Raw genomic sequence first — 25179 nt, forward strand, 5'->3', positions numbered from 1 at the left:
GTCTAGTCTAGACTAGAAATAGTTTTGTAAAACTAGCAGTGTGGAGTTTAGACTGAGGAGGAGAACAAATTTAAGAATTATATTTATAAACTATGACATTAGCATGGAGAGGAGAACAATTATAGAAAACTGAAAACTATTTCCATTGGTTAAGAAAAGCTCTGAAAGTCACTTTAGATTCAGGAACTGAGTGATGGAAGAGACAGTTCAGAGTACTAAATTGGCTTCACCAGTTTAAGAAACCTGGCAATTAGGACCGTAAGTCCTCTTCTTACTATTTCATGAGGCTGGCTATGAATCATTTCTTAGTGTTTTAACTACCATGATGGAATACACTCAACTTTATATAAAGAACACGATCTTGGTCAAATTTTTGGAGTTGTTTGCTTCCACTTTCCATGGTAGAACACCTCCAGAGTAATCAAGTAAGAACAACATTTAAAACTCTACTCTGCTGGCCACAAAACTGGTCGCAGGTGGAAATAATTAATAAACTAATAAAAATGGAGGTGGCCCAGGGGCAGCACCTGGGTGGCTCAGTCGTTAAGCGTCTGCCTTTGGCTCAGGTCATGATCCCAGGGTCTTGGGATCAAGCCCCACATGGGGCTCCTTGCTCAGTGGGGAGCCTGTTTCTCCCCTGCCTGTGCTTGCTCTCTCCATCTCTCTCTCTGTGTGACAAATAAATAAATAAAATATTTTTTTTTAATTAAAAAAAAAAATGGAGGTGGCCCAGATAGGCAGTGCTATGTGTTACCTGACACTGACTGACTGAACACTGGAATTCGAGGAGATGGGATAGGGTACTGGCGATGCCTATGGATTAAGCCACTGGCAGTTCTAACTGTGCAGACTATCCTAACTTTTTAAATTTTTCTTGTAAGTTGAAGGAAAGACAATTTACTATCAGTGCAGCTGTCTATAGCCAACCAATACTTACAAATAACAAACCATGCAGATCAGTAAATGCTAATAAAGTGCCCAAAATATTCTACAGACTTCTTCCCTCTGGCATGGGGTCTCCTCAAAGTAATTTTAAAAATTCACATGTGTCGGGGCACCTGGGTGGGTTCAGTCGGTTAAGCATCTGCCTTTGGCTCAGGTCATGACCCCAGGATCCTGGGATCGAGTCCCACGTTGGGCTCCTTGCTCAGCGAGGAGCCTGCTTCTCCCTCTGCCTGCCGCCCCCCTGCTTGTGCTCTCAATCTCTCTCCCTCTCTCTGACAAATAAATAAAAATCTTTTAAAAAAAAATTCCAATATATCTAAATTATCTTTACTTGCTACCATTGCTATAAAATGTTCTCCAAACCTTTCAACAGCCATTTTCTGAATGACTCAGGTCATATGGGAGACCAAGGAAGAGAGTGAGGCATCAGCCACATCCAGCACCAGTATTAAAATGCATGTCTTAATACTGTGGGAAATGACCTCTTTCTTTATGGAAGAAAAACAGTGTATTATATGGATATGAATAATTCAGCTTATATCAGGTTGCAAGTTTAATGGAAACACTTACTTCTTTGAGAGCAGCTGGGATTTTTTTCTGTTTCCTCCCTGATGGAATACTATGTAAGACTGATGATAAGGCACTTGAAGGAGATTTGTGATTTCCAGGAGATCCAATCTTAGGAGAATGCTGGTGATCTAAAACAAATCAGGTGCATTTATGTAGCCAGTGGTAAGCATTTTGCAATTCAACTTAATTCAGATCAACAAACACTGTTGCATAAAATATCTATGGAAGGATACTTGAGGAACTGATGACAGAGAGACCCCCGGGGAAAAAAGACGGGTGGCTGGAAGCTGAGTGGGAGGAAGACTTTCCACAGTCTATGATTTTATACTTTTTCAGTTGTAAACCATGAGAAAGGATGACCCTTTTGTGCCTTTGGAATAATGAAACATGTTAAAGTACTACCAACTTTAAATAAATTATATAAACTTCCCTCCTGACTTAAAAAAACCCACTAACAGCATCATTTAGTACCTAGATATATGACCAAATAAGAATATTATAATGAACAAAGTATTAGAAAAGGGGCTATGAGACAAGATCAGGAAACCATTAATTTTGAGTGCAGAGGTTTGGGGAAAGGTGGGAAGAGAGTAAGATATTTGAGTTGGCCATTAAGGTATAACAGGAGTTTGCCAAGTCAAAAAGAGGAGGATGAACACTCCATGAAGAGAAGTCAGCATAAGCAAAAGCAGAGGTATGAAATTAGATCATCTATTTGGAGAATAATAAGGCTGAGGAAAAAAAGGCTGGTTCTAAGGAATGTGGACTGTTGTTTAAGCCGTGGGAAACCAAAGGTCTTTTAGGCTGGGAAATGACAGGAGCAGACTGAATTTAGAAGAAAAAAATCTGGCAGTAGAAAGGAGGAAGGATTTGCAGCAGAAAACCTGCTGGGAAGCTATGACAGTGGTCCAAGATGAAAGATAGGGCTGAGATGAAGAAATCAAGAGAAAGGTCTTCAAAGATAAATTAGTCAAGATTTACTGACGAAAATGGGTGTGGGTGATTAGGGAAGAGAATTTTAAAAAATGAATGTTGAATGTTTACAGCCTACATGATACACCCACAGAACAAAGGGAGGAACAAAAAGGCCAGTGAAGGATTAGATAAATGTGTCTTCTTGGACAATGTATGTACAGTTACTATTACTCTATAAATATGTGGATTCTGAAATAGCATGCCATCCAGCTTTATTCACTGAGACATTCTCATTTGCTGATGGAAAGCTATTCTTCATGGAAATGAAGAACAACGTTTTTGAAATTTAGATCCTATATATAGGTTTCAGGAATTTAACTAAAACTCTCTTCCCAAAATATAGACCCGAGCAGTCCTGCTAGCTGCATTCATCTTAACTGTGGGGATGGATACCTGCAAATAATGAGCAGGCAGATATGATTTATCATTTTGTATTTGGTGAAAAGCTGAACATTTAGATATACCATAAAACCTCACCAATCAGTCCATGTGATTAGAAATGGGCTAACAAAGGGCCACCCAGTATATGTCCATAGAGATATATCTATCCACAGATAGATAAAAATGATTTGTAAAGAGCCCACAGTTGTGAAACTAGAAACTTCAAAATTACTTGAAAGTTAAAGTTCCCTTGTAACTGTTTTAAAGCAATTTCACCCTGTAATTACATTTCTACAATTAGTATCCTATGAGTTAAGAAAGCTTAATTAAATTACGAAAGCAAAATTCTTAATATTTTGAGATGAGTATCACCAGTCATATTGCTAATGCACCTAAGATGATTCTTTCGGAAGGGTGTTTGAAAGCATCTGGGAATAAAGGAATTTGTTAAATCTTTACTTATATATTACCTAGTTTCTTCAGTTCTTGGAAACAGTGTTCACATACTCTTGCTGGTTGATTTTTCAGGTAATCTAAACCATATTTATTTGATGAACAAGCTTGGCATACAATCTGAAAACACATTGGAATTATTTTATTTAGAATAACCTCAGCATCAAACCACCGACTAGGCTACAACAGATGATGCTATCTACCTAGAGTGCTTTCAGTACCTTTTCTCAGTCACTGACTCTAACACCTCTGTGGAGGTCAGGCCTATGGTGAACTCACACACATCACCACCCTGGAAGATGAAGAGGCGACACACTACGACCAAGTGCTAACTCCATAAAATAAAATACTAACAGCATTAACGTGTGCAAAATGTTTAGAACCATGCGTGGCATGCACGAAGTCCTCTGTTAGCTGTATTTATCATCACCGACGTTGCCTGTCATCATCGCTAGGTAACCATGATCACGTCTAACTGTGCCTCCACCAAGTGTCTGGCCCTCTACTAAATGCTCCGTAAAGAGGCCCTGTTTAATCTTCCTGGTAACTCTCTGACATCAATGTTACCATGCTCATTTAACTAACGAGGTCACGAAGGCTTAGACACCTCACTGGCGATAATTTCAACACTGAAAGTACTTCTATTAAATACTTAGTATCTAGATAAAGGTAGTTTAAATAATTATCAGTAAATGTGGGAGTCTAGTTAATTGTGAATTTTTTTTTAATGAAAATTATCTATTATTGACATTCTACAATACCCTTGGTAGGTAGGGGTAAGATACCCTATGCCTAAATATTTAGAGAAAATATCATCCATGATTGGGTATCTTCCTTCCCCCTGCCGTGATTTACAGGAGGAAAGATGCTTCCTCACTATGTACAGCCTGGAACTAACAATCACAATGGAGATGGGTGTGAACTTCTCTAACCTTCCCGCAGGCCCGGCAGTGGTGTCTTCTCCAGGTGAGAGTAAATTCACTTGTGCAGATCATACACATTGTGACTCTGATATCAGGGATCCAGATGGGAGCCTTTGATCCAAGAGGACTAACTTCCTCATTATTTTCTGAGTCAGCCTGTGGAAGAACAACTTTTCATTACTTCCATGCACATGGAGTGCTACAGAATTGAGCCTTTTTTTTTTTTCTTGGGGCAATGAGGGCTCACAATGCTGATGGTGTCATTAAGGACATGGGATGAATGATGGGCTATTATAGTTGTCATGTTCCCACGATATTAAGATTAGCGGTATCCTAATAATCCTTGCTGCAAAACTAACTTAAAAAGATACCTGTGGTAGTGCCATGACAGCTGATTAGTTTCTTCCTTAAATTATATTGTATTTCCCCAATTTTTTACAATGAAATTTTACAACCAGAAAAAATATGAATATGCTGTATGTTATTACAGACTTGCAGTGAGACATTAACAGGATATTTAGCTCTGAAATTATACCCACACACGGATCTTTCTGTGAAACACATGTTGCTTTTCTAAACCCCTGGGAAAAGTTTCTTTAGGGTAAAAACTGTTTGAAATGCACTGAGAAAAAAAAAAAACAAGAAGGGAAAGACAATACCTCATCAAGACTCCTACTAGGACAGAATGTGATTCTTTTTTTGGCATACTCTTCTATTGACCTGGAAATCGCTTCTAGCCATTCATCCCTTTCTGTGGCAGAACTGTTGGGGGCAAAAGAAGGTTCCATCAACCAGATGTCAGCTTTTATTCTTTGCCTTTTTCTTCCTTCTCTTCCTCCTGCCATGGCAACAGATGCCACCGCCCTCCCCAACAATGCTAGTCACAGGCAGGAGCTCTGAGGTTCGTAAGCACAAATAATCAGAGCAGGCATTAAAGAACACATGGCATTTTAGCAAATACAATGCTTTTTTTCTTCCCCAAAGTATTGCTTTATACTTTTGAAGTCTCTTAAATGTGAAAGTTTTTTTGCTTGGTTTAAGAGCTAGTCATACAATTAATAATTATGGTTATTTACATAACCAGGGAGTTTCCTGAGATATAATCGTAGAATTTAAAAAATATTCCAAGGAATCAAGTTTCAAATCCAAATTTACAACATGGAATACTAATTCTTTTTAGGTTACTAAATATTACTAAAAACTCCTAGAAAGGGCACTGGAGTAAAGGAAACGTATATTTGGTACCACAGACAGATGTTTAGGGAGTGGGTAACAAGGGAAATCCCCTACCTATTCCGCCCATCCTGCTTTCTGTTTCTACCCTCAGGTCATAAGGAGCTAAAGGGTTCAAATCTAGACAGAGATAGGCCAAATAGGGGGAAAGCCTGCTCAGAAAAAGGCATTCTTGTTCTGCTTTATTGTAACCATATCTCCTCCCAAAAAAACTCTGGTGACTCCAAATCATTGCTGGTATCATCCGCACATTCAGTTTTGAATACTCAAGAGTGAGAGGCACATTTTAGGTTGTGTGTATGTGTGTGTAGACAGACTTTAATAATCTCTCATAATAAAATAAAATCTATCATAATAATGGGAATGTGATTGTGTAAGGAAATGTGTATTTGTTTTAGAAAGGCATATGAAAGTATGTCGGAGCAAAATGACCTGATATCTGCGATCTGTTTTGAAATACTTGAGAAAAAAAATTATTGTGGCAGAATCTTAAGTAAAAAAAATTATTATGGCAGCAATCTTAAGTTTTGAAATACTTGAGAAAAAAAATTATTGTGGCAGAATCTTAAAAATCAAATACAACAGCTCTTATTTCTCTAAGCCAAACACTCTACCATTACTGTCCAACTAGCTGCCATTTATTCAAGTTACTACATGTCAGCCAACTGTGCTAAATGCTTTGCAAATGTCATCGCATCTCATCCTCAGAGCTACCCCACGGAATACATATTGGATCTTACATCTCCTTTCCCCAATACCATCACTATCACCAACGAGCACCATTTACAGATAAGCAATCTGAGGATTTGAAATGTTAGACAATTTGCTTTAGACAACAGCCTACATGACTTGGTATCAGACCCAAGTGTGGCTAAAGACTGAACCCTTCACCACCGTGTGTCATTCACCTCTCTTCTCTGAATTACGCTATGAGAATATATGCTTAAGCTTCCAAGTAAACCTTCACAAAATACTGTCCCTCCCTCTCTCTCCCCTTCCGCCCTTTTCAGTGGAAGAGGTAAAAGAAAGCAGAGAGGCAGATGGTTAATTTGAGAATTGCCGTCTGATTTTTCTGGAGCCCTGGGAGCATGTGGAATGTGATTTGACTGTGCAAATCATGTCACATATGCTGTTCTTTCATCTAATCATTCCTGGCTCTCTCTTGTGTGGGGATCTGCCAAAACAATGTTTACCAGCTCTTGATAACACATTTCTCACAGACCACACACATTTGCCTGCAGTACTGAGTGGAGACTCTAGGTCTTCTTTTGTAACACAGTTAGCAGAAGAATCAGCACCTTCCTCAGTTAAACTCACTTAAAATGCAGTTAAACCAAGTATTCTTTTCTTTATGGAATGTGTACATTACCCAGAAAGCAAATTTATATTAAATAAGCACCATTCTCCCATTGATGGGGATGCATTCCAAAAAACCTCCAATAGAAGGGGTTTCTGGTATGTTAGATCTTGACACACCATTTACTCCTTGTGTAACTATGGAATGCTATTCTGAGGTCTAAAGGCCACATCACTTCATTTCAATTCATCTGAGTTGCATTTAGTGGGAGCCTACCGAGGGCCAGGTACTAAGCCACGAATCTCACATAAAAAACATACCACTTGTAAGGGCTCATATCTAATTGAGGTGAGACACAAAAACAAGTAATTACTGCATGATACAATAAAGGTAAGGTAAATGAGGAACAGAGAAGCAGTAAATTACCTTATTTAGGTAGCAGGGAAAGCTCTGCAGAGGGGATGAGTATGTTAGGACTGGAAGAACTGAGGAGTTCAACAGGCAACCTTGTAGTGTCTCTGTGCACCTGTATTCGGCCTCCTAGCTTTGGTTATTTTCTCTAAGCTGATGACTCCCAAATATATGCCAAGTCTGGGCTCCCTTCTGACCTCTAGATCTTTACAGGCACTGCCTCATTGATGGCTCCATTTTTTTTTTTTTTTTTTAAGTAGGCTTCATGCCCAGCTTGGAGCCCAACTCAGGGCTTGAACTCACGACCCTGAGGTCAATACCTGAGCTGAAATAAAGAGCTGGACGCTCAACTGACTGCGCCACCCAGGCGCCCTGATGGCTCCATGACTGATAGGCACCTCATGGTCGACATGCACATCTGAAACTAAATTCCTGATTCTTCACCCAACGCTGCTCCTCTCCTGGCGTTCCCTATCACAGGGAATGGTACCCCTGCCAGCACAGGGTACGAGCCAGAGACTCGCTCTTAATGCCTCTGGCTCTCAACCCCAATCATCATCTCCTTTACCTCCCCTTCCAAACCATTTTCCACCTACCAACCAACTTTTAAAAAGGCCAATCTGATCACATCATTCCCTTGTACAAACCTTTCAGTGGTTTCCTGTGGCTCTTTGGCTCAAGACCAAAATCCACAAGTTCTGCCTCAGCTTTCCCCTGTCCCTCCAGGCTTACCTTGGCTTTCCCTCTCATTCTCTATGTTCATGCCATTCTGGTCTTTCAGTTCTTTTAATCTGCTATGCCCTTTCCACCTTAGGGCCTTTTACACATTATTCCCAATGACCAGCAGCCTCTTCCTTTCCTCTTGGCCTTGCTATCCAACTCTTATCTTTTATAACTCAACTGACACAGCAGGTCTTTCAGGAAGCTATCTCTGACTGCCCTTTCTCCACCAAAGGTAGTTCAAGGCTCCTTGTTTTACAGCCTCATAGCACCGGGTAGTCTTCCTGTGTACTACTTAATCACAATAATAATCGATTGTGTTGACATTTTGCTAAGCGTATGTCTTCCCTAACAGACTGCAAGGTCAGGGAAGGAAGGACCCTTTTAATTCTCCACGTTATCCTGATGCCTGGCACAATGCCTGGCCTAGGGTAGAGGATCCACATTACTTACTGAACGAAGGGATGAATTCCAGGCAGAGGCAGCTGCCTGTGCAAAAGGCAGAAGGATGTGAGGTAGGCTGGCATGCATGGAGAATAAGCAGATCCACGCTGGCAGTATATGCCATGCTCTGTAGCGGGTGGGGGACAGGGCGAATGGACGGAAATCAGGCTGGTGAGGTAGACAGGACCCAGATCACAGGAGGACCTCTCATCTCCTTCCTACAGGTTATACCGTACCCGCTCGCTGTGGTTGGGGGCGCCCAGAAGAAGAGCATGGCACACTGGCGGCATTCAGCATGCAACAGTCCCCTTCCCCCAGGCCACCTTAATCCTCCCTTGGAAATTTACTCTCCCTTTATCAAGAACTTTCCGGTTTTCTCGTTCTTCCCGCGGAACCCACGTTCAATCCATCAATAATCCTATTAACTCTACCTGACTCCGACCATTTCTTACCATTCTAGTCCAAGAGAGCTTCATCTAGCTTCCTACCTGGTCTCCCAACTTCCAAACTAGTTTCTGATGGTCTATCTTCTACAAAGAAGCCAGGGCCCTCTTTTAAAAATATACATGAGATCATACCAATTCTTAGTTTAAGACCCTCAGATGGTTTCCTATCACACATAAAATTCCAAAGACCTTACTAAGGTCTAAGAGGCTGATCTGGACATCCACATATTTGCCTGAATGGCAACCAAAGAAAAAAGGACTTACCATCATTTCCTAAATTACTTAGTTTTTAATAAAATGTAATTGTTTTTACCAAAGCATATTTTTAGTTAGGATATTTAAGTGCAACTGAAAACTTGACTTTCCTGTAGGTATTTTCTCTGTGGATATTTGAAAGTCACTTTCTTGATTTTAAGAACCAAGCTTAAGTATTTGCCAGGAGCCTGCTACATAGAGACTTGATATTCCTGGCACTTTTGTTCAAATTCAAACTCAAATTCAAACAAAACAAACAAAAAAGGGTCTCAGTTCCAGGTGACCAAGAGTTTACCATCACTCTCCAAATATTAATCTGCAGGATGCTTCAGGTACCCCCCCAGAAACTGCTTTGCTTTGGTAGTTGGCTTTTGACAAACCTTGAACAAAACCTATTTGTCTTCTCTCATCCCCAGATCTGGTATCAGGCACAGTGGCCATTCCATTTCAGAAGAGTAACAATGACCCAGGGGGCTGCTTTTGTCCTGAGTATGGGAAGTCAGACATTTGGTCTGAGTCCTTGACATCCATGGACATAGGCAATATGATAATGGTTGAAAGCATGACTTTCACTGTCAGATATACCTAGGTTAAAATTTGGGCTCCACTGCCTAGTAGTTGTATAATCTTAGATGTGTTATTTAACCTTTCTGAGCCTGTATTTTTCTCATCTGGAAGGTCAAGACAACACCTACCCTCCTAGTTATCATGGAAATTAAAAGAGAAAATAAATGACAAGTTCAGCATTGTGCCTGATGCCAGGTACTAAATGGCTCCAGTTAGGACTCTAGCTGCTACTAAGAATTCCAGTTGATTTTACTGGTACAGACACAGTGGGAAGCAGGCTGCCTGGGTTCAAATCCTGGCTCTGACACTTAATAGTTGGATGGCTTTTTTCACCATAAAATGGGTATAAAATTAGTAAACTCACCTTATTAGGTTGTTATGAAGATTTAATGAATGAAAACACAGAAAGTGCTTCGGATAGTGCCTGGCACAAAGTAAATGCTACATAAGTGTTTGCTACTATTTTTATTACATTAAAGGTTACGTTTGAGAGCTGCTGAGACTTGCTATCCAGGTCCAGCAGTGGAGCATGCTGTGGCTGTTGGTGTCTCTCCCTACACCAGCCAAATCCTGCCAAACATTCACTTCTGCCACTTGGCCAGTAACTCAGTAATGTACACGTATGAGTCATACAGCTTCTGGTTTCCTTGGCACTTGATTTAAATAATGGTAATATATTTTGATTTACACATAGTAAGTCACTGCAGGTTCCATTTTGAGGCAATGTGGTATCATAAATAACAACAGATTTAAAAGTAAAAAATTTCTATTTGTATCCTGATTTTGCCAGCTATGTATCATGAAGACAGCAATTCACTTTTTCTCTAACTTAGTCTTCCTCATTTTTAGTGAGATGACAGTACCTAGGTTTGTTATGACCTTTCAATGTTACGTGAAAACTTCCTAGTGAATTATAAAGCACTAGGTATCTTTAAAAACATTAGGTGCCATTGTAAAAGTTTGAAGTATTCACTAAAAAAAAAAAAAGATCAGCAAGGCACTTTTCAGCATTATTATTCTCTTCACAGAACATTTTTACTTTTGTGCTTCAAACACATTACTGGATCAGCAATCAGACATTTTACCTACATGGTAAGCCAAGAATAAACTCCATGGTTTTAGGACTGAAAAGAAGGAAAAAAGAAAGTAGTAGTTAACCTAAATGTAAAAAATGCTGGAGATGTATGACCCTGTAATACCGGCAAATGTTCACATACACAGATTTTAGAAATTTACCTGGCTGAGAGGATAAAGGAGCGTTCTACACTTTCAATCTTTAGTTCATTCTGATATGCTTCTTGGGTGGGTTTTCTGACCTTGAAGAAAGCAAAACAGTTTGAGCAAATTCAGCCTATTGCAAATCTCATCTCTGAAGTGTAGCTAAAACTGCTCAATGCCCTGGCTGCTGTCAGCCACCACCAACCTCCATCCTCAACTTTATGTACCATGACTCTCCCTCATATGCTCTGCGTGCCAGAGTTAAATGCCTATATATACATAGGCCCAACTTTCCCACCTTCAGGCCTCTGCTGACGCTACTCCCTCTATCTGGAATGCCTTCCCTGCATCTCAGTGTGGCCAAATGTGACCTATTCTTTAAGGCTCGTGGCTCTTCCTCCAAAGACTTCCTCAATTCTCCCTGTCTCCTCCACCAGGTCCCACCGAAAGCTGCACATTCCTTATTGTCTGAACTCCCCCAAATTTTTCTTTTTAAAAAGATTTTATTTATTTATTTATTTAAGGAGGGGGTGGTGGGGCAGAGAGGGAGAGAGAATCTCAAGCAGACTCCGCACTGAGTGTGGAGCCCAGCTCTGGGCTCAATCTCACTACCCTGAGATCATGATCTGAGCTGAAGCCAAGAGTCGGACGCTTAACCAACTGAGCCACCCAGGCGCCCCAGAACTCCCCAAAACGTTAACTGAAACTTCACAGTGGTATTTATTACTGTCTATTATCTTCCCAACTAGTTGCTAAGCTCCTGGGCGGGGGGACGGGGACTGGGTGAGGCAGAAACAAAAACAATCATGATTCAATCCATCTTTGTATTTTTTTTTTTTTTGGCCAAATCTATTACCATGATTTGTTTATAGTTCTCCATAAATATCTCATGATTAAATGAATGTATGAGTGAACAAATAACGAATGAATGAATAAATGAACATATAAACGGTAACACAGGGAGAGAGAAAAGTCAGGGATGTGAGAAAGATGATTATCTTAGGGCTCCTTCTCTAAGTATGTTTGGGTTAAGAAAAGAAATATCTTCGGGGCGCCTGGGTGGCTCAGTCAGTTGGGCGACTGCCTTCGGCTCAGGTCATGATCCTGGAGTCCCGGGATCGAGTCCCACATCGGGCTCCCTGCTCAGTGGGAACTCTGCTTCTCCCTCTGCTTGTGTTCCCTCTCTTGCTGTGTCTCTCTCTTCAAATAAATAAATAAAATCTAAAAAAAAAAAAAAACATATGGCTGATTCCCCAAATCCATATTTAAAAAAAAAATTAGAATTTAAAGCAGCTCTACGGAAAAGACCTCAAAAGATGCATTTACATGACACAAAGTGTAAAGTCTTTCTTTAAAAGAGAAAAAAAAAAAAGCCAATATTCAAAAAAGTCTTTCTTTGGGCGCCTGGGTGGCTCAGTTGGTTAAGCGACTGCCTTTGGCTCGGGTCATGATCCTGGAGTCCCGGGATCGAGTCCCGCGTCGGGCTCCTTGCTCGGCAGGGAGCCTGCATCTGCCTCTGACCCTCCCCCCTCTCATGCTCTCTCTCTCTCATTCTCGCTCTCTCAAATAAATATAAATAAATAAATAAATCTTTAAAAAAAGAAAACAAAAGAAAAGAAGTATCTTCTAGCAGACGCACAGACCTTCATTCCAGCCAATGAAAGCATATTGTTCAGCTTATACATCCCCGACTGCACTGGTGTTGTATACAACAGGGCATCATTAAACTGAAAGTAGAAATGTTGCATAGGATGAAGTAAAGCAACAAATGTCAGCTACCAAGACACTGGTAAGACTGAAATAAAGGAAAAATACTACTTTGTTGTTAAAATTTCTCTGAATAAAAACACTTACGTCTGCTTAAACTATGGCCATCCAGAATGCTTTATTAGAATTATTAATAAAAAGGCAATTTCTAGAAAATGTGCTTTCTTTCCAAGTTCTGTAACAGGTATGTTTTCTGAATTCTAAATGCCACTAAAGTATTACAATCAACTTTTCTAAGTTAGGAATGGCATAAACTGAATTCAAAAAGGAAATAATTTCCTGGCTATGCATCATAAAAGAACTTTTTTCCCCATACTTGAAATGCAAGTAAGCAAGACAGTCAGCCAAAGATCCCACTAAAACTCTCTGAATGTGTAAGCTTATCTGTCATATACAAATGTCTCCTTCTATTAGGCAATTATCCCCTCCTGTGGCTCATCAGAAACACACATGGCCACTTACCAGGAAAAACACTCGGGGCTGCATGACTTTCCGAGACAGCTTCATCAGAGTTCCTTCTTTGAGAAAAACCTGATTCATCCAAACAAATGCCCATTTAGTCCCACCTTACGCAACTACAATATGCATATAATTTGTTTTTCAACTTTCTTTCTCCAGAATTTTTTTTGGAGGTGGGATTGGGTGGACATAATTTCCACGTGACTTTTTACAGTCACGGTTTCTTCTTAAACCTTTTAAGTAGTTGGACAAGCCGGCAGAGTTTCATAAATCCAGGATTGGTCCCAGGGGTACTATGTGGTCTGAAATGTAACTGACTGAGCCAACATCCTGACAATTGCATTTTGTAATTTTCCTGAATTCATTCCGTAGGCCACTTTTGTGCTCTATGAGGAGAACCAAAACACCAATTTTCTCCTTCCCCTCATAATCCCCTCTTACATTAAAGATTTTAAATGAAGTTGTCTTTAAAGCTGTGTGAGGTCAGTTAGTATTACACAATAAAATGATCCTATTTAATCAGATACTCTGTGGGGTCCCTTGCCATTCTCCTAATTGAATTGGACTTTTTGTCACAGTGACTTAAATCATGAATGTTTTGAATGGATAGAACTTAGAGTTGATCCAGATCGAGTCAGTGGAGAGTAACAACAACAAATAACCTATTTTCATAACTGAAATACAAAACAGCTACAAGAGGTGTCTAAATGCACTGCATTAAATTTGCAAAAGGCAGTCTAAACCACTTACCCGTCCAGGCTGCACTATTTCATGGTGTCCATTTAAGCTGTACTGAATCTGCATAAGCTTCTGAAAGTTGTCCTACAGAAAGAGAATATGTAGCATATGAAGGCCTGGGCCCCTAGGTTCAACAGTATGCCAGCCACTGAAATCGAGATACTTACTCCTTGCTTCATGGTGTCATTGGCATGGTTGGCAACCTCTATAACGACAGCAAGGGCATCTAAAATGTGTAGAAATGGAAGGAACACCAGGTTAGTCCAGATGGCTAGATGGCGAATTGGTAGCAACAACCACTGGAGGAGCTCCGTTAACTTGGGGTAGGCAGAAATATGGACGATGAGGGCAACAGCAAAGGACAAACAGGACTCATGAAAAAAAAATGAGCCTGAGAAAGACTTTAAGGGAGACATTATAGGCGCTATGTATCAACAGTATGAATGTCAGGCTTGCTTTGTGCTGAGCTTTGATTAGCCTGTTGAAGCTTACAAGGATAAGGAAAGGATTTCACGTGGAAGTTAAGGACCATTCCAGTATGAACTGCCTTAGGAGAGAAGTACCCTGGGATAGGAAACCAGAACTATGAAAAGTGATGATTTAGAGGGTCAGGGCTTAGCTGCCTTTTCTTAGTCTGATCTCAAGAGGGAAGAAATGCCACAAAGAAGCATACTAGGCCTTAGGAAATGACATGCATTACTTTGTGAGCTAACTCTTGGTTTTGGGTCAGTCATGATCTCGGGGTTGTAGGATCGAGCCCTGAGTTGGGCTCTGTGCTCAGCGCAGAGTCTGCTTGTCCCTCTCCCTCTGCTCCTCCCCCCACTCCTGCTCTCTCTCTCTAAAAAAAAAAAAAAAAAGTAGAAGTAAAATGATTAAGAGAACAAATAAGAATCTCTACAAAATGGGTTAAAAACCTGTTCCATTTTGTAATCTGAAAATATAAAGTATGCACAAGAAATGTGATAAAAATTCATAAAATTAATGGGGTGGACATGGACTTCAAATTAGAGCCAGTGATATACCTATAGCATTTGAAAGAGGTACTTAGGGGATAAATTGAAAGAAACACTATTATCCTGAACAGAATTAATCCCTGTGTGTGTATATGTGTAAGATACACACACACACACACACAGTGGATTAACCTGTGAGTATCAATGAGTTCCTTGTACTGTAATGGAAGTTTTCCTTTAAGTGCTACTAGGGGTGAGGGGTAGAAGGGTGGTAAGGCAATTGTCCAGCATTAAACAGTCCCAGAATATGCTATTTTAGACTTTATCCTTGATTCGTATAGTTTGATCACTTCACGGACTCTGATTTTAAAGCCTGAAACCACCTTGCGATCAACTGGTTCAATCCCTGCTTTTCAAGCAACAGTCATCCAGAGAAGGTGAATTTACCACTGGCACAGAGTGACTGAGCAAAGTAGGAACCTTCCTCACTCCAGACAATGCTGGGTCCCATGGCCAGCTGTAATATAAGAACTTCTGCAACATATTAATACCATGAAAGTTATTTACCTTGAGTGTCTCTGTAATCTCCAGAGTCCTCTAGAAGATTTTTCAAATAATCTACAAGAGGGAAAGGATTATAATACTTAGTAAAATAAAGCACAAAGGAAAAAAACATTTCATCTTTCTTATTCAATATACGTCAGTCAGTCTTGTTGATTAACATAGGTACTAGTTCAATGTGTGCTAACTTTCTAAAAAATGTGAAAGAATAAAGCCCGGAGATGCATATGAAACCAGGACACAGGCTCAGAGGTAGAAAGAGCATCAGGGGTCACACTGGTCATTTTCAAGAGGTATCAGGTTACTGAGCACAGGGTCTCACTGAAACCACAACCTCTTTGTGGCATAGCTAGGACTAGAAATCCAGGTCTCTGATGCCCAGTTCAGCACTTTTAGTCCAACACAGATGAAATGCCTTAATTTCAAATCAGATGTATGTCCAGTACAAAATTCTAAGCATTAATAGACTGAACGCCTAAGGGATTTGTCAATCTAAGAGTCTAACAATCAGAGAAAAGCAGAGGAATACAATACATATGTCTAGAGCAGTGGATCTCAAATGGGGCAAATTTGCCCACCAGGGGACATTTGGAAATGTCTGGAGACATTCCTCATTGTCACAACGGAAAAGGGGGTGCTACTGGCATCTAGTGGCTACAGGCCAGGGATGCTGCTAAATATCCTACAAATGCACAAAACAGCCCTACAACAAAGAATTCTCTGACCCAAAATGTCAATAGGGCTGCAGTTGAGAAACTCTGGTCTCGATGAAGCTGATCTTTAAATAAGCTATGTGGTATATAGTAGTTCTTACAATACAGAAAAAAAATTAAAGCAATAGGTTATATTTTGTAAGTCTTTAACAGCAAGGAATGCCATGGGATCTCAAGGTACTTCATTCTCTGTTGAGAAATGTTTGATGGCTTCCCATTACCTCTCAGAACAAATTCTGAAAAAAAATCCCAAAAAACAAAAACCACACACACACACACACACACAAACCCCAAAACAAATTCTGTTCCCTGGAATTTAAATTCCCCCCACTACATGATCCCTACTGACTTTTCTGATTTTTTTCTCTACTACCTAACACAGGCCCTTTGTTCTGACCAAAGTCTGACTCTGCATAATGCCTTAAATGCTTCCCATGTGGTCCCTGGCTCCATACTTTTTGTCTCTAATGTTCCCTTCTACTGAATCCTTTTCTGTCTCTGCATATAAAAATTCTACTCCTATTTTTCAAGGTTCATCTCAAATTCCTCTTCTCTTATCAAACTTCCCATTTAAAAGAAATATTCTCTCCCTTTGAATAATAGATTACAGTAGTTACTTTATGTCTTCTATCATTTTCTCATTAGACTCAAAGCTCCTTGTGGGCAGGACCCATATCTGATTCATCTTTCTATTCCTCGCAGCACTTAGCCAGGGCTTTTGCATACAGGGGACAAGAAATGCTTAATGAATAAAAATATAAATAATTTTCTTAGACCAGGATTGTGTTTGGGTAAAAGGCAATAAAGGCTGAAACCAATCCTAATGCCAGTGGGAGTTGAGAAAATTAAAAGAGGAAAGGCATAGCAAGAGACTGCACTTTTATCAGAATCAATCTCCATTCAGCAATATTATGGAATAGGTATAATTTCATGCCATGGATTGATGAAGTCATGCTCAAAGACACAAAGGGAAACTTGGATGTTAGTGTCAGCTTTTTAAACTCAATAGATGATACACACACACACACACCTCACTGCTGAAACTCTGTACATCTTTGAGACAGTGATACAAGAACCTGTATGAGTCTAGACATGCACATTATAAATATCCACCACTGGCAACAAGCCCTGGAGAGACACTATGTATGAGGACATTAAGCTTCTGTACACCACGGAGTAAGTTTGATCTTGCTGGAGACCATCACTAGCAATTTAGCTCTTAAAGCAATCTGAATGCACAAGTTGGAGAGTACGCCACAAATCACATGGATAAGAAAACCACAAAAATTAACAAAATACATTTATTACACATTAGACTTTGCTTCACCTGGAGATGAAAAATTAACTTAATTTCATTCTGACCCCACTCAGAATGCATTCCATTTATAAGCCATCTTCGGTGAGTCCAAATATTTAACTTTTCTACGAGAGTGATGGGGCTAAGGAGAAAAACGTACTCTTCTTCCTACATGTTCTCCGTATCCAGGATGTCTCATTAATCAAAAGTGAGGTTCCCTAAAGCCTCTGGTGAGGTGAAGAGTGTGGAAAGGAAAGCAAATTTACCTAAGTATCAGATTAATGTCAAGTTCCTACTTTGTCTTCAACTTTTGTTCTTTAATAGAGAAATATACCCAAGCAAATGGACACATTTCTCTAAACAAAGAGAGCTCTGTGGAAGATGTCCGTATTAGGAAATACTGACCTCAGAATCATGGGGCTGAGCCTGATAAGCCTCTGAGTTTCATTTTCTTTCCCTGAGCTCAAGTTCAGCTGCTGCCTGCTATCCTGAACTTTAAGGAACAGAGTGGAAATACACAAATGAGCTGAGCGGAAAACCCACCACCAACGTGTTGCAAAATCATGCTTTTAACCAAGGAGGTAAAGGAGTTAGGCTTACTTTCTTGGCCAAATTAATTTCAACTTTCAAAATCCAATTTTCCAAAACCGTTATTTTAGAAATTCAACTTTCCAGTGAATCTATCCACCCATCTATATTTCCAGGGCACCTTGTTGCAGGATATCATTTTGAGAACTTCTACCTTTTCCAGGAAGACAAGACTATGACCCCCTCAGTTCAGAATCACTCAGTGCCTTAACTGCAGAATGAGAAGAATGTGACCGATCAGCCTCTGAGTCAGACGGGAGGAGCAGTGAAACCACCAGCTGCCCCAGTGACTGTTACAACCCAGGTGAAACCCAGGAACAGAGACCAGACAGACACGCTTGCGTTAGTCATAGGGAATTCTTACTTCATACCATTTAGAACCAAGTATCCTGCATGAGTTTCCTGAGAAACAATGACAACAGACTAGTCATTTCGATGTGCCATGTTAGACTTACAGTATTCCATGACTTTCTTACTTTTGCCAAACCAAACTAGGCATTTTTAAAAACTTCACTAATAAAAAAATGCTTCAAATGCTGCTAAGGTTATTTATATCAAAAGACAAAAAGGTTGATTGCAGTGTGCACGGGCGCCATAAAATGTACTTTCTGGCCACCAGGTGGCATTGTTGATTAATAAAAGTTAATTAACCCCTATTATCACCATTAGAAGCACAAAATTAAGCAAAACACAGCATGTGCCTCAAGAGATATGCAAGTTAACTTTGTTCTCATATATGAGGCCCAAAATGAAAGAATAAGGACACAGCAAATACTACATCTTGTGAGAGGTCTAAGTTTTTTTTATATTTATATATTATTATATTATATATTATTATATATTATATATTATATTATATATCATATATATTATATATTATTATATATTATTATATATTATTATTTTTTTATATTTATAAAAAAATAAAAATAATAGTCCTAGTAAGCCTTATCACCCTGATTACCTAATCAAAAAATAATCAACTTAAAGCAGAAAACTGTTCAGAAGTACATTAACCCTTCTTAAAAATGAGTCATCTGTGGGATTCTGGGACATTTTAATTCAACAACACCCCGCCAGATTCCTGGACTGCGTGCTGAGAAATGGTCCGTGGCAGAGCACATAGGAAATGGAGCATACAGGACAGTAACGTTCCAAAGTCAAGCGTTTTGAATTTGAGGACGTGTCTTCCTTTGTATTACCCACATTTCTTCTTTCCTCCTTCAATATGTAATGAGATGAGTGACACATACAGAATTATGGGATCCCCAGAAAAGTAAGTCTAGTCAATAAGCTTCTTTGTCAAAGATTCAAATTTTAAAAGAAGCACCTAAGAACGAGCCTGACTCCTGAAACAGAGTACAGATTATTTTAAATACCAAAAATAAAGGTCTAGTGTTATATTGCAAGACATACTGCTGCCATTTTCAAGGCAGCTCAGTGAAGTGGTCAAGAGCCCTCATTGGGAGTGAGAGGATAGATTCTTAACCGTCTAGCTACCTCTAGCCATGGCATGTGACTTTGGCCATGCCCCATAGCATTTCTGTGTGTCAGTATCCTCATACATAAAATAAGTAGGGTGGACCAGATTGGAAAACCGTAATGATTATCATTCTAATAGATTATGAAGCATATATATATTTTTAAAGACTTTATTTGTCATAGAGAGCATAAGCAGGGGGAGCGGCAAGCAGGGGAAGAAGCAGGCTCTCCGCTGAGCAGGGAGCCTGATGTGGGACTTGATCCCAGCACCCTGGGATCGTGACCTGAGCTGAAGGCAGATGCTTAACCAGCTGAGACACCCAGGCGTCCCTATGAAGCATATTTTTTAAAAGAATTCTAAAATGCAAAATAGGAAATTTGGAAAATTAAATAATGGAGAAAACTCAAACCATGCACATCTCTCTAAAATAACTATTATGATTTAAAATTATTTCCTTCTGTTTTTATAAATGTTTGATTTCACTTAATTTTAATTATACATAGGATTTTATAGCCCCTTCTAGTATTCTAGCCCACATGTTTTTTTTTTCCCCACAGGAGTAGCTGAATACTATCCCATGACAGGGATATATTATTCGCTACTTAGGTATTCTATTAGACTTTTAGGTCATTTTAAAGTTATCTTGTTTTGGCTGTTGTAAATAGCGTGGCCATATATCCTAATTTGCCCCTAATGATTCTGCTGTATACCTATTGCCCACGCAAAACTATAAATAATGCCCTTTGTACTCTTGAAAGTTAACAGGCTTGAATAATAATAAATGAGTAATAAACTGTGTAATCATTTTAATTATAAGTAACACTGATCAGTATCTTGATATATTTATCTTTTTCCATAGGTCAGACTATTTCCTTATCAGTGAGAATAAAGGGTTTTTTTTAAAGTACTGATAAACATATCATGAGAAACCCTCCTGAAGGGGGGATATACCAATTTAAAATGTCATTATAAAGACATGAGAGGGGCTCCTGGGTGGCTCAGTTGTTAAGGATCTGCCTTCGGCTCAGGTCATGGTCCCAGGGTCCTGGGATCAAGCCCCACATTGGGCTCCCTGCCAGCAAGAAGCCTGCTTCTCCCTCTCCCACTCCCCCTGCTTGTGTTCCCTCTCTTACTTTGTCTCTGTCAAATAAATAAATAAAATCTTTAAAAAAAAATTAAAAAAATAGAATAGTGGAAAAGTATCAATATTTTCTTTTATAATTTCTTTATTTTTCTGGGCTTAGAAAACCATGTCTCCTCTTTTCTCGATCCTTAGAGTTTTAATAAATAACACATTTTATTTTTTCCTGTTTTTACTATAGTTTACTGCTTTATATTTAGTTTTTATTTTAATTAAGGCTTTTTTTGAGAGCAGTTTCACATTCACAATAAAACTGAGGAGAAGGGTGCGCCTGGGTGGCTCAGTTGGTTAAGCGACTGCCTTCGGCTCAGGTCATGATCCTGGAGTCCTGGGATCGAGTCCCGCATCGGGCTCCCTCCTCAGGGAGGAGCCTGCTTCTCCCTCTGACCCTCCCCCCTCTCATGTACTCTCTCTCTCTCTCATTCTCGCTCTCTCAAAAATAAATAAATCTTTAAAAAAAAAAAAAAAACTGAGGAGAAGGAACAGAGATTTTCTACACACTTCCTGCTCCCTCACATACACAGACAGCCTCTCCCATTATCAACATCCTCCACCAGAGTGGTACATCTACTACAACTGATGAGCCTGTATTGACACATCATTATCACCCAGAGTCCACAGTTCACTCTTGGGGTTGTACATTCTATGGGTTTGGACAAATATAAAATGACACGTATCCATCATGATGGTATTGTACAGAGTATTTTCCCTGCCCTAAAAATCCTCTGTGCTCTGCCTATTTATATTTTGATTTTTAGTGTATCCACTGACATATGAATCTGAATTTTTCAAATTTTAACAGGTTATTCAATAAACAGTCCTTTCTTTTTCTACTGTCTTATACTTGCTACTTTGTCATACGTTAGATTCTTATTAACAGGGTGTTTTTTAAGTTACCTCCCTATTCTAATAATGGAATAATTATTTTTCAATCAATAGATCTATTTTTGTAATGGTAGTATATGCATTTTTAATTGTTGATGTTTATTTATTTATTTGTCAGAAGGAGAGAGAGAGCAGGTGAGCACAAGCAGGGGGAGCGGCAGGCAGAGGGAGAAGCAGGCTCCCCGCCGACAAGGAGCCCCACGTGGGGCTCGATCCCAGGACCCTGGGATCATGACCTGAGCCGAAGGCAGATGCTTAACTGACTGAGCCACCCAGGCATCCCAGGAAAAGGTTTTGCTCTCATAAAGCTTCTATATCCTAATAGGAAAGGACACAATTATTATTGTATTTACTATGTGGTCAGACCAAGCAAGTCACTTAGACTTGCTTAGACTCAGTCTCGGCACAGTCAAGCCCCACTTAAAGAAGTTCTTATCCATATTTGGTTCTTACCGCCCTGATTATCAACAAAGAGCAAATTTAGGTTTAGGGAGATAAGTATATTTTTTTTCTACCCAAAGAACAGCCAAGAGACGAATAAAGCAAATATAAACACCAAAGTGAATTCAAGTTTGACTGAATTTCAGCGTTTCTTCAAGTGGATGTAAGCCCAAGACTCTGACAAACACTTAAGAGGAAAACTCTTTAGCAACACAGTCGGCTTGCTAGATCTTTAGCAAGGCAAGTTCCAGAAACAGAGGCAATTAGCTACCTGCAGGGAATCTGAGTGAAATATACACTGAGAATTGGAAAAAGAATGGCTTGTAGGAATGCTTATGGGTAAGATTCTGGAGATCTGTAGCCCTGGATGGGCAAAACACAAAAAAACAAATAATATTTTCACTAACCTCTAAGTGAAATACAGAATTTCCTTCCACTATGAATGTAGGCAACAAACCACAGTATTATCAATGATACCAGTGACGTTACCACCAGAGAAGTCTTACATGTTTTATATCACATTACAGATGTTGCAGGTTTCTCAAAATATTGTGTACCATCACCACTATATCAAAGTCATGGGAGTTCTTAGATCTACCACCGGATCTTCTTATTTAATGCATTACTAAAGCAGCAGATTAAAACTATTTTAGTAACTGCATTTCAGGCCAACTGGTTTCCTTTTAGTCTTATGGATTTTATTCTGTAACTTAAAAAATTATTCTAAGAGATCCATAAGCCTCACCAGATTGCCACGGGGATCCAGGCACAAAAAATGTTAAGAACCTCTGTTCTATAGAGAAAGTGAGATTACACTTAAAAGCTGTAATTTAATAGATCAGGCAAATAAGACATGCTTATATCCTAAAGTCTTCCCATAGTACTAAATATTTATTTATTTCCACAGTACCAAAATATTTCATGGATATAATTGATTAAGTATCATCCCTCAAAATACCTTGTTCACAACTACAATTAAAAATTAATTGCAACAGGGGCACCTGGGTGGCTCAGTCGGTTATGCGTCTGCCTTCGGCTCAGGTCATGATCCCAGGGTCCTGGGATCAAGTCCTGCACTGGGCTCCCTGCTCGGCAGAGAGTCTGCTTCCCCCTCTGCCCCTACCCCCACTCATGCCAGCTCACTCTCCCTTTCTCTCCCTCTCTCTTGCAAAAATAAAAAGTCTTTAAAAAATTAATTGCAAAAGAAACAAGAGCTGACCTAATAACAAAGGGAATTCTGAATATCATCACCCTCCCATGTCACATGGATGGAATTGCCTTACATCAGGGTCTTTGGGTTCTTCAGAAACGAAATTCCTTGGCTGGTGCCTGGAACAGCCCCACCTTTCATCAAGTTCTGCCCTAGAGAAAGTGTTAGAATGACTTCTGCTAGAGACAATTAGCCCTGGGTTAGAAAACAAATACTTGCTAAAGCACAAGTTTCATTTCTCGGTAAGGATTTTTTTAAAAAATCATACACTAATATGATTCTGACCTTTTCTTGAATCTGCTTATTAGTCCGTTCATAGCTCAAATTAATAGCTTCAGAACACTCTAACAGATGTTTTTAATATCCCATTTTCTACCAACATGGGAAATCCTGGATTTCTAAAACCTAGAGGGAGTTAATACCATCCCAGACTGAAGGCAAAGATTACAGGAAAAGTAATATAATATGTCGTTAGTCACTTATAACATAAATATTTTGAACAAGATCAAAGAAAACTACCTGATCCAAATTTAATCAAAGTTCAAAGGACTGTTTTTTTCCCCCTAAATATAGAAATGGAAAAGATATTTCAGAGGAATTTTTAAATTATGTTTTTCATTTTATTTTCTCAACATGATCCTCACTGATTCAACTTTTTTCAACACCACTGTAGTAACTTTCCACAAATAAAAGCTTTTTTTTTTTGTTGAAAAAATTTATCCTGCCTATAACAGAGACAAAAAAGATCTAAAAGGATCATAGTCATCTCTGGATGGCAGAAGGTAAAGAGGGACTTTGTTTTATAATACTTATATATTTTTTAATAGACAAAAAAGATCCCTTTAAAGAAAAAAACGGAACCTAACAAAAATAAATCCTCAAAATATACTCACTCAAACAAGTGATGAGATCAGTTTAATTTTCAGGACTTCAGAAGACGAGCTCGGTGGAAGCCTGACTGGTTGGGAGTGGCCCTAAAGAGGACTACAGGCTCCATCAGAACAAGGACCACCTTGGTGTTTGCCAGTGTATACAGGCGTCCAGCTCAAGGTCAGCCCATATAAATATTGATTAATGAAAGAAAGAATCTGACCTTGAGGACAGGATTCAGGAGAGAATAAAAAACTACCTTTTTTTTTTTTTTTTAAGATTTCATTTATTTATTTGACAGAGAGAGAAAGAGCACACACAAGCAGGGAGAGCGGCAGGCAGAGGGAGAGGGAGAGGGAGAAGCAGGCTCCCCGAAGAGCATGGGGCCCGATATGGGACTTGATCCTAGGACTATGGGATCATGACCTGAGCCGAAGGCAGATGCTTAACTGACTGAGCCACCTAGGCGTCCTAAAAAAACTACTTTTAAGCTACATTTAAAACATCCCATTACATGCCTGGGTAGCTCAGTCGGTTAAGAGTCTGCCTTTCGCTCAGGTCATGATCCCAGTGTCCTGGGATCAAGCCCTGAGTCAGGGTCTCTATTCAGTGGGGAGCCTGCTTCTCCCTCTCTCTGTGCCTGCTACTCTGCCTACTTGTACTCTTTCTCTCTCTGTCAAATAAATAAATAAAAAAAAAATATATAGATAGATATATATAAAAAGACTACTACTACAGCTAGAACAAAGGAAAACGAGGTTTGGGAAATTCTGGGTTATAACCTATGGCCCCCATAGTGAATAATAAGGTTCAGCCCCACCCTCTAAATTAAGACTTTGTTTTCTTAGAGCAATTTTATGTTCACAGCAAAACTGAGAGGAAGGCATAGAGATTTCCCATACGCCCCCTTCCCTAGATATGCATAGCCTTCTCCACTATCAATATCCCCCATCAGAGTGGTATATTTGTTAGAATGGATGACACATCACAACCCCCTCAAAGCCCATGGTTTACATTATGGTTTACTCTTGGTGTTGTACATTCTATGGGTTTGGACAAATGACAAGTAACTCCCATTATGGTAGGGAGAGTAAGTTTTCAACCTTCCTAATAAGCAGAATTAAAGTAGGTCTGTGAGAGAACAGAAAAAATATTGACCTCTGCTCCCAATTCCTGGCACAGAGCTCCTAAAACCCTTGTAATTTTTAAGTGATAAGAGCATTAGGAGCATCTTT

General features: G+C 39.5%; 1 protein-coding gene across 2 annotated transcripts in view; it reads right to left on the reverse strand.

The window, feature by feature from the left end:
• FGD6 (FYVE, RhoGEF and PH domain containing 6) overlaps positions 1 to 25179 on the reverse strand; it is a 113834-nt gene that overhangs the window by 13410 nt on the left and 75245 nt on the right. Inside the window, exons 9-18 of one of the 2 annotated variants that reach the window (XM_006741853.3) lie at positions 15323 to 15373; positions 13970 to 14028; positions 13815 to 13886; positions 13068 to 13136; positions 12482 to 12565; positions 10857 to 10936; positions 4907 to 5009; positions 4257 to 4403; positions 3342 to 3444; positions 1516 to 1643 (exon numbers count right to left, since the gene is read on the reverse strand). In XM_006741853.3, the coding sequence (XP_006741916.1) occupies positions 1516 to 1643; positions 3342 to 3444; positions 4257 to 4403; positions 4907 to 5009; positions 10857 to 10936; positions 12482 to 12565; positions 13068 to 13136; positions 13815 to 13886; positions 13970 to 14028; positions 15323 to 15373 (896 nt within the window). Of the gene's footprint in view, positions 1 to 1515; positions 1644 to 3341; positions 3445 to 4256; positions 4404 to 4906; positions 5010 to 8435; positions 10745 to 10856; positions 10937 to 12481; positions 12566 to 13067; positions 13137 to 13814; positions 13887 to 13969; positions 14029 to 15322; positions 15374 to 25179 lie in introns of those variants that run through there. The other variant, XM_031037431.2, reaches the window with a different exon arrangement.

This window comes from Leptonychotes weddellii, chromosome 5 (assembly GCF_054177405.1).
Source record: "Leptonychotes weddellii isolate Sample4059 chromosome 5, ASM5417740v2, whole genome shotgun sequence".
Taxonomy (NCBI): Eukaryota; Metazoa; Chordata; class Mammalia; order Carnivora; family Phocidae; genus Leptonychotes; species Leptonychotes weddellii.